The 14598-nt window shown below is 39.0% G+C and overlaps 2 protein-coding genes across 2 annotated transcripts; both read right to left on the bottom strand.

Moving 5' to 3' along the window:
- Window positions 1–372: 372 nt before the first annotated feature.
- On the bottom strand, window positions 373–4087 carry LOC142522325 (pentatricopeptide repeat-containing protein At2g22410, mitochondrial). The gene is made up of 2 exons (XM_075625629.1): window positions 3521–4087; window positions 373–2699 (listed from the first exon to the last, which is right to left on the bottom strand). Exon 2 carries the CDS (start codon window positions 2583–2585, stop codon window positions 486–488), a length of 2100 nt encoding a protein of 699 aa, XP_075481744.1. The 5' UTR covers window positions 2586–2699; window positions 3521–4087; the 3' UTR covers window positions 373–485.
- A 7645-nt stretch (window positions 4088–11732) lies between these two features.
- LOC142522023 (cystathionine gamma-synthase 1, chloroplastic-like) lies at window positions 11733–12693 on the bottom strand. Its single transcript, XM_075625199.1, has 3 exons — window positions 12276–12693; window positions 11976–12179; window positions 11733–11876 (listed from the first exon to the last, which is right to left on the bottom strand). The coding sequence occupies exons 1-3, from the start codon at window positions 12339–12341 to the stop codon at window positions 11733–11735; spliced, it is 414 nt and encodes a 137-aa protein (XP_075481314.1). The 5' UTR covers window positions 12342–12693.
- Window positions 12694–14598: the final 1905 nt, after the last annotated feature.

A 14598-nucleotide genomic window follows, 5' to 3' on the forward strand; every position in this document is an offset into this window, starting at 1 on the left:
GCCAATTGGCACCCAAATAGATGCATTATATGTTGTCACAAGTGTAAGTAAATAAAATTACACGTTGAATAATATATAAGCGCTTAATCCTAAAAACTTATATGCATCAAGTATCTTTGACTATGTACATGTGTGTCGCTTATCCAGTCCATGGTACTTCACGGTGCATGTGCAGCTCGGCAAGAAAATTTGGTCAATAACCTCGTTAAAATTTTTTAAAAAATTTCAAATTTTAAAAATGACTCCTTGCATTAAAATAACATTATCACGTTCATTGAATGATATGGTTTAGTCGGAATATTATAAATCACAAAAAAACTTTGAGAATATCATTTCTCAATCTGTGCCCTCACTGCCCACAAGGAAGAAAAATATGTTGTGCTGCAGTCATTAATCTCTCAAATTTGCATGCATACAAATAGGCCAATATGATTAAAACAGCAAATTACAATTGATCATGTCATAATCTATCATCCTCAGTTAAACTAAATAATAACGATGGCAAGCTCAAATAATTTAGACGGTTCAACGTTTTCTACGTCAATACCATCCCAACAGAGAAAATCTACAACCTCCATTTGTTTAGCCAACTGAAATAAACATTCATAAATTTCATTTGATCGAGAATGTGACTTGTCTTTAACAATAAATTCATGCACATTTCCACTAATCTCAATAGAGCTGCAACCAGGTGTCTTGTCTACTCCTCTATCCTGCATCATCTTCCTCACCTCCCTGGCCTCATGCCACATATTCGCCTCCACATACATATTCGAACTCAAGACATATGTTCCACTATCAGTAGGATCCAGCTCGAGAAGTTTCATGGCAGCTCTCTCTCCCAACTCGATGTTTTTGTGGATTCGACAAGCAAAAAACATGGCTGCCCAAGCAACAGCATCTGCTTCCATGGGCATGCTTTCAAGAAGTTCCATAGCCTCTTCCAAAAGACCAGCCCTACCAAGAAGATCCACCATGCAAGAATAGTGTTTAATTTTTGGGGGAACTTTATATTTGGAGCTCATTTGAGAAAATATCTTGCGGCCATCTTCAATCAGACCTCCATGACAACATGCCGACAAAACCCCAAGAAAAGTTACTTCATCAGGCATTAGACCAACATCGATCATCTCTTGGAAACAAGATAAAGCATCTTGAGCATCACCATGAAGTGCTATGCCACATATCATAACCGTGTAAGTTAATGCATTTCTGCCTGGAATCTCAAGGAAAACCTGGAATGCTTTTGCAAGATTACCACATTTCGCATACATGTCGACTAGCGTTGTTCCAAGAACAACATTCATAGATAGGTTATGCTTTTCAATGTAATGATGAATCCAAACTCCAACATCAAGTGCTCCAAGTTGTGCACAGGCAGATAAACAGCTAACCATAGTCACTTCATCAGGATTAACATTCACGGATTGCATTTCATGGAACAAGGACAATGCTTCCTTGCCTTGTTGTGCTTGAACATAAGCACCAATCATTGCATTCCATGGGACAACATCCTTTTCCGGCATCTCATTGAATAATCTCCTAGCAACATCCAGACGGCCAGATTTTGCATATCCCACTACCATAGTAGTCCAACTCACCGCAGTCTTATCCTCCATCCTCTCAAATATTGTCTTGGCTTCCTCAAGAACCCCACATTTCACATACATATCCATGAGGGCATTAGCAAGTGGGATACTCATATTTAACCCCTTTTCCCTTGTATACTGGTGGAACTCGCGTCCAAGCTTCAGATCATCCACATGTGCGCATGCCATGACCACTCCAATCATAGTAATCTCATCAGGATTAATATTTCCCTCCATCTTCATTTCCATATACATCTTCAAAGCTTTTTTAGCATTCCCACTCTTAACATAGCCATTAATCAGAGAATTCCAAGAAACCAAGTCCCTCACAGGACTTTCCCCAAACACCTTATTGGCCGCATCCAACTCTCCACACGACACCAAGAAATTAAGAAAAGCATTGTGCACAAATATATCTCCTACAAAATTCATTTTTAACACATGCCCAAGAATCTCATGCCCCATACGGTACAGCAACAGTTTGGCACAAACTTTAAAAAGCAAAGGAAAAGTATAATTATCAGGTCTTGAACAAAGAAACAATTGTTTGTACAAAAGCAAAGCTTCATGTGCGTTTGACGTTTCACTAAAAGCTCTGATGGTTATATTCCAGGAAAATGCATTAGGGTTTTGCATTTTTGACAATAACATTTTAGCATAGTTAAGATCACCCATTGGGGAGAGAGCACAAAAGGCTACCAAGCGGCTGTAAGCTAACCCATCTAAAATGAGTCCACCGATGATCATTTGGGATTGAATTTGCTTGAGGTGGATCATGGAATTGCATTTCGCTTCAAGAAGAGAGAGAGTGGGGTTTGAAAGGACAAATCCATGAGTTGTATTCCAGCCACTGGTGGTGGATTTGGAAAGTTGTTTCTTAGGTTTATTTCTTCGAGGTAAGAGAAAGTGATTATGAAGATTTGAACACAGTTTCGGGTGCAGATATAAGGACTTGAGAGTACAATGTTGAGGTGATTTGAGGAAGTAACCGAGCATCAAAATTGCGACAAGTGATAGGCCAAAATTATGTTTGTGCGAGTAGGATAGCTACCTTCTGAATAACAGTTGGGTGTTGGTGCTGATATGCCACAGTAGGTTTAGCTTAAATTCCTGCAGTTGCACAAAATAGAAATTTAAATTGCATGGTAAAGGAAGAAAAGTTTTATGAGGCATGCTATTGACATGTACACATTAGATATTTAGGCTGCAAAGAATCCATCACAAATATTCAAGAGATAACAGAAAATGAATGAGAGTCATACAAGTCTTTTGGCTAGAAAGTCATACATTGTGTAGAATATGACCACATCTTATGGCAATATATCTTCAACAACTAAACAATAAAATCCACCCAGTTGTATTCTTGAACAACTCCAATCATGATAGGAGAAGAAACCCTCATTTAATAGAGCATTTTTTTGCTTATAATGCAATGAATGTTTAAACTAAATGTACTATGGACATATCTGTTACATCCACAAACAAAGCAACTTCCAGATTCCTATGGTAAACTTCCTAAGTGCTTTTCAAAGTGTTCGAAACTCTTTTATCAACAAGATCAACGTCCCTAATAAGTTCTTTCTCACATCAAGCTAAATAGTGAAGATATCCACGCACTAAAAAAATAACACTATCTAAGCAGCAGATGTGGAAGTACCTCTTTATGAAATATAGTCACTAGTGTTCTTCAGGAGGAAAAAACCTTATCTTACATGACAATCTACATTTTCATGTTTGCTCTAATAAACAAAGGTAAAATATAACCTCTTTACTTTCTGGTCATAAAACATCAGCAAACTAGCCATACTGAGCAAAAAATCTACAAAAACTGAACATGAAATGTGCATTGAAGTTTTTTTCTAAAGATCAAATTAATTAAGAACGTTAATCTTCAGAGCCTTAAATTTCGAGTGAAACCGGTCTATACGTACATCAAATCAATCACTAAAACTCCAGAAAATCTCAAAAAGTCCCAAATGCTCCATGAGTACTCAAACCTGAGGCAATTAATTTTACCTCAACAATGAACTCGTATTTATTTCCAAATTTATTCAAATTACTAACTTGGGTTAAAATAATTCACCAATAATTAATCGTCAAATCTAAAATCCCGGTCTGTCCGTCCATTTAGGGTTAAATAAAACAGTCAGATGCAAAAATCCCGAAATCAAGTTTATGCCCCAAAATCGATTTTCTCTCAAATGAAGAAAACCAAACCCAGCCTGCCTTCTCTGCTGCTGAGTCCTTGCTGCCAAACAAAGCAAGTCACCACTTTCGGACGATCCACCGTGGAAGTTTCTTTTTTATTCCATATTTTGTGTTACAGATGGTTTGAGATGTGGTTCTTATTGTTAATATTTGTTTGTGTCAATTCTTACTCAAATCTTACATGTGATTGAGGAAGACAAAATGTCAATTGTCAATTGTACTAATTTATGTGATTGAGGAAGACAAAATGTCAATTGTCAATTTTACTAATTTATGTATTGAGTGTGAAATTTTTAGTCATGTATGTTTTTTAAATAAAAAATATTCATATAATTATGTTTTTTTATCAATTTTAATCATTCCAACCTAAAGTCATATAATTTAATCACCAATATTATTCTTAAATTTTGATAAGTATGTGGTTAAAAAAATCTCGAGATATATACGTTAATTAACAATGTAATTACAAGTTTTAATAATGATATTAGTAATTTAGTTACATTATTTTGATAATATTGATTGAAATTGATTAAATAATAATAATAATAATAATAATTATTATTATTATTACATGACTAATTTTTTATTCAAAGAAACATACAAAACTAAAAATATCATATGTATCTTCAATTTTCGCAAGTTTCTTTAGTTTTTATTGTATTATTTTATCATTTCAATTCGTAGATTAGGCCAGAAAAATATATCTTATACCTCTATTTAGGTTCTTTTTAAAGTGAGTTTCTGATTTTTTGTTGTAGTAAAACTACAAAACAATTTGATATACCTCTATTTTTGTAAATAGCGAGTCTTCATTTTTTTTAAACTTATTTTTTGGTGTAATTATATTATTTTGTTTGTATAAAATAACTAATGTTCTTATATTTCGGTCAGAAGTCATTAAACTCATCGAATATTGCTTATATGACATTGATACTCTCCTACATGATTTATATGACAAAAATAAAGTCCATATTATTGACATTAAAATCCATCTAATTAAAAATAAAGGAGAAAAACATCTAATATTTTAAAAATAAAGGAGAATTTTGTCGTTTTATTTTATTTTCTCTCATTTTAATAAATATAACATAAGTTTTATTCTCGTCATGTGAGCAACGTAGAAGAGAATATGTGTCAAATAACCAACATTTGGTTGGTTTTTGGGCTAAAAAAGAGATAAAAAGAATCTAAATTATTAGATGAAGATTGAACTTTGCTTTCAAGTTTTGGCATCCAAAATAAGTAGTACAATTTATACATTTAGTGACATTTTTTCTTGTTTTTTTACTAATATGTACATATATTTATCAAAGTCACGGGAATTTTAGGGTCCGCTTCTTGCAAGTGTCACTAATCCAGACACGGGCTTAAAAATTATCATGAGCCTGAAATCACAAATAAGACAGTTAGAAGGGGGCCAGGAAAGTGTCTTGGCGTAGCCCCTCCGACGCTCAAGTCAGTGACTGATGATATATGGGGGGAGCAGCTAAGGACGCTGCTGAAAACAATATAGTGAATCAGAAATCATACGCTCAAACCTGGTATTTATAGGAGAATACTTGGGCTTGTCATATGCCCTTCATCTGTGGGCCCTAGAGATGGGCCGGGAGTTTGGGCCTGATCTTGATGGGTTTATCCCTAGGGTATATGGGTTCATCCCTAGGGTATCATCAGTCTCCCCCTCTCGACTTGAACTGAATCGTAGGTTCAAAATTCGATTAATTGTGTTATTTTTGATTTATCGGGCGCGAGTTGTGTATTTTTCCTTTGTTGCTCATTAGTCTCCACAAGTTTGGAAACAAACTGAGTCACCTTCCCATTTTGAAGGGCTAAACTCGCGTTGGGCTCCCTGTCAATAGTCATCTATTCTCATCTATTCTCTACTTTACTTTCCTCTCTACACACAATATTTCGTCCACGCTCATGCCCCGATCCTTCCTCGCCCATGCCTGCACTAGTCTCACCCGTCTCGCCTCTCGCACAACTCCACCTGCCCGTCCACTCACTTCTCCCCTCGCATGCCCTAGCTACCTCGCACACCTCCCGCCCATCCATCACCTGCTCGCCCCACACTCCCTTCGCATGCACGCATGCGTCCGAGCGCTCACCTCGCGCAGCCTCGCCCTTTCCTACACATCCCTCAACGCCGTCTTGCCCACGCCCGCATAGCCACGCCCTCTCCTGCACATCCCTCACCACTCTCCGAGCACGCCAAGTGCTCGCCCTTCCTAGCCTGCAAGCCCTCGCCAGTTCCGTTCGCCCCGCGCGCTCGCATAACAGCCCAGCACGCCGAGGGCTCGCCCCTCCTAGCCTACAAGCCCTTGCCCGCTCCACTCGCCCAACAGCCCCGCTCGCCCAGCACGCCTTCCGCTCGCCTCGCGCGCTCGCCCAGTACGCGCTAGCCTCCTCGCTTGTCACTGTCTCGCCCCTTGCCTAGCTCCACCTCGCCGCCCATCTCCTCGCCCCTCGCCACAGCTGCCCCACGTATTACCAGCTTCGCCTCGCCCTTCTAGCCGCGCCTCGCCCTTCCATCTGCATACGCGCTCGCCCTCCTAGCATCACCTCGCACAAGCCTTCGCCCTAGCCCTTCGCTCCGTCACCTCGCAACCTCGCCTTGCCCCCAGCCTCGCTCTCGCCCCTACGCGCATCACCCTCGCCTCGCACCTCGCCCAAGCACAACCTCGCCCAAGCACCTCGCCCAAGCACGCCCTCACCCCGTAATTTTTGCAGCGGCAAACATTGTTCGTTAACGACAAACGAAATAAATTTTTCTAACACAGTATGCTCTCGTCGCCCCCATCTTCAAGGTCATCTACTAAGCTTTTGAAGAGAAATAGCTTCTGCTTCCCCGTGCTCTTGACTCTTTTGCTAAAATAGTTCTTAGCAGAAAAAATAAAGCTTCAACCTCTTCACCTTCTAACTCATCTGCTAGGGGACGCCTTAGCAAGAAAATAAAACTCTATCTCATCATCTCGTAACTCCTCTGCTAAACCGAGCCTTAGCAGGAAAATTTAATTTTTCTTCACCCCAACTCTGCTCCTCTGCTAGGCGATGCCTTAGCAGGAAAATTTAATTTTTCTCCACCCCAACTCTGCTCCTCTGCTAAGCGATACCTTAGCATGAAAATTTAATTTTTCTTCACCTAAACTCTGCTCCTCTGCTAGGCAACGTCTTAGCAGAAAAATTTAATTTTACTACACCCCAACTCTGCTCCTCTGCTAGGCGATGCCTTAGCAGAAAAATTTAATTTTTCTTCACCTCAACTCAACTCCTCTGCTAGGCACGCCTTAGCAGAAAAATTTAATTTTTCTCCACCACAACTCTGCTCCTTTTCCACCCCAACTTTGCTCTTCTACTAGGCGATGCCTTAGCATGAAAATTTAATTTTTCTTCACCTCAACTCTGCTCCTCTGCTAGGCAACGCCTTAGCAGGAAAATTTAATTTTTCTACACCCCAACTCTGCTCCTCTGCTAGGCGATACCTTAGCAGGAAAATAAACTTTCATCTCATCACCCTCTGATTCCTCTGCTAGGTGATGCCTTAGCAGGAAAATAAAAATTCTCCATCCTCAACCTCTAACTCCTCTGCTAGGCGACGCCTTAGCAAGAAAATTCAATTTTTATCCTCTTCTCAACACAACAACATCCACGAACTTAATATAAGAACTTGGCTTTATTAAATTTCAACTGATTACATATGACAAATTCAAAAACGAAATACATCAACAATAAAGTCAAGAGTAATATTTTCCAAGGTGGTAAGCGTTCAAGGGCTTCTTTAAAGCCTTGCTCAGCGCCTTCTCCAACTTTCTTCTCTGCTCTTCTTGCATCTTCATCAGGACCAAGTCTGCTACTTTTTCCTTTCTAATCATGTTAACCTCTACACACGCTCTTTTTCCCTCCTTCCTCGCTACCCCTTCCTAACATCGATACACGAATTTTTGGTCCCCACACAAGACTCTCACTCCTTCTCCCACAGGAAACTTAAGCTTCTGATGATAGGTGAAAGCTACGGCTCTAAAATCCTTTAAGGCTGGCCGTCCCAAGATTTCATTATATGATGATGGAGTATCTACCACCGTGAAAGTTAACATTTTTGTTACCCGGTGAGGATCACTCCCCAAGGATAAGGGAAGAACAATTTGACCCAAAGGCGGGATGAAGTGTTCTGCAAACCCATACAGTGGGGTGGAGACCGGCTCAAACTCAAATCCTTCCACTTTCATTTGATCCAACGTGCTCTTGAGCAAAACGTTTACGGAACTTCCATTATCAATAAATATCCTCGCCACATCATAATTGAAAATGGTGGCAGTCCCCACCAAGGCATCGTTATGTGGAGTCACAACGCCTCGGAGGTCTTCCGCTCCAAAGCTGATGACGGGATCTTGAGGTAAGTCTGCACCCCTAGATATCTCAAAGTTCTCCAACCTTCTCCCATGTGCCTTCTGAGTTCGCCCAGAGTCTCCATCAGTAGCACCCCCCGAGATCATATGAATCATTCCTCACGTAGGGTGGTTATCTTCATTCATTCCTCTCCTCGGTTCGACGGGCTCCTGAGGGACATCTTGACCTCGACCTTCCCATCTCTGCTTCCCGATCCTCTGATTTATCTATGGAGGGCCTTGACCACGCTTAAAGGACGAGCGAGACCTCTGTCGACTCCTGGATGAGGATCCTTCTCGTCTATCCCGTGAAGGCAATCTAGCACTGTACTCAATCATTTGCGACTTCTCCCATCTCCCCTCGGGCTCCCTCACTTCCATCACCTTGTCAAGACTCCCATCCAGAGGATCATGGGATGAGAATTGTCCTCTGCCCCTAGCTTTATCATCCTCCCTCTCGCCCGCGCCTCTCTTCCTACTTCCTCTTTCCGCTCCCTCAACTCTACTTCCCCCAGGCCGCTGCTCCATCCTCTTATGCCGCTGGGCATCTTCAAGATTTACATATTTTTCTGCTAGAGATAATAGATCATCATAACTTGATGGAGGTTTCTTCACCAATGATTTAAAGAACTCCCCTCCTCTCAGTCCTTGGGTAAAGGCACTTATCATGATGTCAGGGGAAGCAACTGGTATATCCAGCGCTGCATCATTGAAACCCCGGATAAATTCTCGCAGAGTTTCAGTTTCTTGCTGCTTCATCACAAACAAGCTCAAATCATTTCTTTGGTGCCTCTTGCTGCTAGCGAATCTGTGCAAGAAAACAGTGAAAAAATCCTCAAAAGATCGTACAGAGTTAGGCTGCAAGGTGTTAAACCATTGCTGGGCTGAGCTCACCAACGTGCCCAGAAACAACTTACACTTGACTCCATCTGAATACTGATGCAACAGAGCTGCGTTCTCAAACCTCCCCAAATGTTCTTCTGGATCAGTACGCCCGTCATACTCCCCTACGCTTGACTGTCAAAAATTTGGAGGAAGCCCTTCTTCTAAAATGGTGAGTGAAAAAAAGGACTTCCTCTCTTGGGTGCCGATGCTCCGCTTCCCAATTGCTGCCTCAACATCCATATTTCCCTTCACATCTCCTCCATCTCCGGATTCTCCTCACTTGGGAGGGGTCGCGTCTCCTCCACCCTACTCTGACTGCCCTCCATATCCTCCTCTCGCTCCTGGCGAGTGGCTTGTCCTTTAGCAAGCAGAGACTCTTGATTCCTCTTCATGGCCTCGTCCACTGTCCGGGTAATAAATTGGCCCAACTGTTCCAGGGTCAAGTTTCCCATATTCTCATTGGGACGGGGTGGCTCGACCCTTGTCTCGTGACGGGGCTGCTCGGCTCTTGTCTCCTGATGAGGTTGCTCGGCTCTTGTCTCCTGACGAGGTTGTTCCTGCCTCGTCTCAAGACGAGGCTGTTCATGTCTCGTCTCAATATGAGATTGTTCGGGTCTCATCTAAAGACGCGATGATGTTGAGTTAGTTCTCCTGCTTCCTCTCCTGCCTACCATCTCTACGTCTCAACTCAAACTTCTCACAGACGGCGCCAAGTGATACTCATGGGAATTTTAGGGTCCGCTACCTGCAAGTGTCACTAATCCAGACACAGGCTTAAAAACTATCACGAGCCTGAAATCACAAATAAGACCGTTAGAAGGGGGCCAGGAGGGTGTCCTGGCGTAGCCCCTCCGACGCTCAAGTAAGTGACTGAGGATATATGGGGGGAGCAGCTAAGGGCGCTGCTGAAAACAATATAGTGAATCAGAAATCATATGCTCAAACCTGGTATTTATAGGAGAATACATGGGCTTGTCATAGGCCCTTCATCTGTGGGCCCTAGAGATGGGCCGGGAGTTTGGGCCTGATCTTGATGGGTTCATCCCTACGGTATATGGGTTCATCCCTGGGGTATCAGATATTTAGATTGAATATAAGATATTTTTAATTCCATAATTTGTTTTATATTTTTGGTACATACTTAGTTTTATTAATATCTTGATTATGATAATTTTTCCCACCATTCCCACTTTACAGCAATTATAAAACAAGTTTTTTTAAAGATATCTCGTCAAGACGTTTCTCCGAGACAAAAATTATCCACCTGAATTCCAATACATATGTGTGTGTCCATCATAAACATAATATATATTTATATATATATATATATATATATATAGGGAGAGAGAGAATTGATGATCACCACGAGGCTCTTACGAAGACGTGTAAACTCCAACAACACATGAAACACAAAATATCAGCAAGTCGTATAAAGCTAGCCTCCTTATATTGACCTCTGAACATATAAAATAATAGTTTAAATATCAACATCCATCACAGAAAATTAATCTTTTGACTATATATACAGAAAATTAAACTTTTGACTATATATATATATATAGCAACGCGCAGTTGTTATGGAGAATAAATAGAATACAAGTGCAGCTGGTAAAACAAGAATATACGTACATTTAGATCGATGGCTGTGACTTTGTCCTACATATTGAGATGTTTCTCCGAGCAATCTGCCGGCAGGAGTAGTCGATACGTGTGTGAAGGTGATATGTGTTATTTGCGGGATTCGAAGGCGAGATCCGGCCTGGGTTCCAAGAAGAATACTGGCTCCAAACAAAGCAGTCGGGCACCATTTTTCCCGGTTTCCACCAGATCATCCAAGGCTTGAATTGCTAGCTAGCGAGCTAGTGTAAGCCTTTGGGTTGCTATAAATTAATAGCTAGTTTACTGCATGTATTTTCAGGAGCAAGATGCCTTTTGATTCGAGGTCAATATTTGTAAGTTCATGAAAAATTGGAGCTGAAAGTGCTGTAATTTAAGAATAGTAGTCATTCATGCATGGATCAATATATATCGGGGAATTTGATTATGAATAGATAATATTTGTATTATGTTTAGATGGTTAGTTGTATGTTCGTGTCTCCCATCTAATGAATTAATTGGTTGTTTTCTGATCGTAATATTGGAGGGAGAAAGACCATTGTTGATTTCGCATGTTGGCAGGCATTTCAATTAGAGCCGTCATCGTTTTCATATTACGCGTCAGTAATTCGATAAAAAAATTACTTATAAAATGGAAAAAATTACAAATCGATGGACTACAAAAAAATAAAAATAAAAATAAAAATTGTATGACCAGAAATATAATTTTCTAAAACCAGAGGCTCTACCTTGCTACCTTGCTATCATATGATCATTTATATTTTTTTGGTGACCGACCTATAAATACAAAATTAATGATGTCCATTAAAAAGAAACACTCATAAACATATACGTATTACCTTTTTAGTAATTTAATTTTAAAACTTTATAATAAACTTTCTAAATATATATATCAAGAAATAACAGCTTATGATTTTTTATTTAAGAGTTTAGTACATAATTCCAAAACAAGCTCAACTTATTATAAAATATATCACTCTCCTAAAAGTCATCTAATAACCGTATAATTTCGGATATTAAGTGTATTTTACACTTGTACTTCTATTTATTAAGACAAACAATCTCTCATGAAATAAATTTGAGACTCTAAATCTCGATAACTCACAGGATTGAGAACACCCCCTAGAATATGATGCAAGTTGCGAACAACTGAAATCAACTTCTCAGAACCACTGATGGATCCAGCAAGAACCTATATGCAAATATTCCAGTTTAACATCATGCCTGTAACTCCAAAGATGTTAATGATACCAATACGTACAAAAGTGCCAAGATATCAGAGTCAACATACATCACTATGACTCCCAATAAATTTGGTTGCGAAGTGTAAAACAACATCAGCACCAAGAGCCAGTGCCTTCTGGTTAAGGGGTGTAGCAAACGTCCCATCTATGCACACCGAGGCTCTTCTCTCGTGGTAAAGCTTTGAAACCAGTTCAATACCAACGCATCTAAAAAATGGACTGGTCAGAAACTCCGTAAAAAAGAGAGACACCTGCATGAAGGTAATATAGCCTATTTTCAATACGCCTTCTAAGAAGAAAACATAATGAATGCATAAAAGCAAAAGACAATATCTACTGATACTAACATTGTTCTTCTCTAAAGCAGACTTCAGAACGCAAATATCTGCAGGATCAAGCACTGCGGCATGCATTTCATTAGCATAAAAAAATGTCAGATCTCTTAGGTCACAATAGAGCCAAAATATTAATCTTGCCCTGCACTAAAAAATAATATAATCAAAATACTAACAAAATTAACGTCATGTTCCCTCTCTTTTTTTCTGTTTCTTTTATTTTTTTAATGACAAAATAATCGAGAATTGGTTTAATTGCTAATGCAAGCATATAATAATCACAAATTTACAAATTTCGTTCGCGAATATTATTAAGTGAGAATGCCTTGCTCCAATTTTTTTTAGTCAAGGAAAAGTTGAAACTCAAAGTTGCCCACATTTTTCCCCATTAAAAATAATCAAATGATTGAGCTAAGTAGACATACAGCAGAGGTGACACCGAGAAACTGGAAGAAGAAGGAGGCAGACAACGCACCAAGCAAACCTTTTTTGTTGGACCTTGCTCGCTACAACGGGGGAAAGGCGAAAACCAAGGCGACAAAACAAAGGAAGGCAAGGGAAACGAAGAGAGGAAGAAACCACAACTTTGCTCGCTGCAGCGGAGGAAGACGAAAAAACGAAGGCGATAAAACAAAGGAAGGCGAGGGGAACGAAGAGAAGAAGAAAGCTCATTGCAACCGGTACTTCGATGATGTAGATTGTTGGATCTCGGTTTTCTCGTGCTCAAACACAGCGAAAGTTTTAAAATTTTTATTTTATTTTGACGATCAAAATATATTTGTTTGAACACTTGTATGTTTTTAATAAATAAACATACATAGAATGTTTAGTAATATAGTTTTAGTGAATTAAATCACTTGGTTACAACTATTCCGATAGTAGCGAACGTATCTCTTGTTGTAAATCTCTACGAATATTCTTCAATCTCCTAATCTGGTCCACGATTGAAATATTTGTTCTTCTTCTAACTTACGCTAGAAAGTATAAAAGATTTTTTCGTAGAGATGTAACATCAAAAAGAAATCAATTTTTTGCAACAAGAGATAATTTTCGAGAGCAGCGCTTCAACCCTTTTGGGAGAGCCGAAAGTATATGAATATCTTGCCAAAAGATTTCGGATGATCTGTGTACGTAAATTAAGAATCAAATTCTTATTTTATTTCTAATCCTTAATTTTCTTGATTAATCTAATTAATTAAGTTAATTAAAAATTATAAAAGCATGCCAACTTTTTGGCCAATCTCGATTTTCTTTTTATGTAAAAAGCATCGGTGGTCCATTCTCAAATAATATATATATATATATAAACTAATTGTAATTTCCTTAATTAATCATATCAATTAAGTTAATAAATTTCAATAAATCATTGACTCACGAGAATGGTACACCACTAATCATGCATTAATATTTTCTTTGTGTGCAAGGTTTTAAATTATGGTATCATGAATATCTCCATATTACATAAATCAATACCATATTTAATAAAAACTTAATGAGCTATATTTTAATTCATTAAAATATAATTTAATTACTAAAGCACATTTGAACTTTAATAAATTTGCATGATTGGCTTATACTCTTACAAGCTCATGATCCATGCTCCCATTACATTAATCTCATCATAATCTCGATCGATGATCAAATATTATCGATGTGACAATTTCAACTTGTTTGTTATTATGACGCACACTTTAATATCGAGATTACCAATGTCTAATAAGGCAGGTGTACTCCTTTTGACTGTTTCAACAGTCATGCTCTCAAAATTTCTATAAGCTTTTATAAACTTTATTTATAAACTTATCGATTGATCATATCAAACTTATTTCTTATAAATTCAACTCATTGAATTTATTATCTCAACGGGAACAAGTAAACCAGTGCTTGTGTGACCATCAATGGTTCAGAGATACAGCTAACTGTGGGTTCACAACTCTTTGTGATTCAGGACATAAACTTTTATTCGGGATTACCCTAATTTGCCTCATTCCATGCACCAACACTTGATCATGAGAATGTCAGAAACTATTTTCTGATTAAACCCATCGAATCATGGTAAGAGCGTCTAGTAAGCATCGCCCCATGACTCCCTAGGTATCACTGATAGTGTCTGCAAGAACAAGTCATTATGATTAACGTACAATATGGTCCCTTCATCTCATATATCCCGATTGAATCTGCAACCATTGGTTCATCGATGGTTGCATATTAATTCGATAGCTATGTGATACATATAATAGTGGCATCACATGTACTATTGGAGAACTTCTTCTCCAACGTACATCTCATACTCTGACCAGAGATTTCATGCACTATTATTACATCAGATCACATA

This window comes from Primulina tabacum, chromosome 13, assembly GCF_025594145.1.
Source record: "Primulina tabacum isolate GXHZ01 chromosome 13, ASM2559414v2, whole genome shotgun sequence".
Lineage (NCBI taxonomy): Eukaryota > Viridiplantae > Streptophyta > Magnoliopsida > Lamiales > Gesneriaceae > Primulina > Primulina tabacum.

Coding starts and splice junctions, on each gene's coding strand:
- LOC142522325 (XM_075625629.1), bottom strand. CDS start 2,585: ATGCTCGGTTACTTCCTCAAATCACCTCAACATTGTACTCTCAAGTCC.
- LOC142522023 (XM_075625199.1), bottom strand. CDS start 12,341: ATGCATGCCGCAGTGCTTGATCCTGCAGATATTTGCGTTCTGAAGTCT. Junction 12,180..12,275: donor CTGCTTTAGAGAAGAACAAT/GTTAGTATCAGT, acceptor ACCTTCATGCAG/GTGTCTCTCTTTTTTACGGA. Junction 11,877..11,975: donor TTATTGGGAGTCATAGTGAT/GTATGTTGACTC, acceptor ATTTGCATATAG/GTTCTTGCTGGATCCATCAG.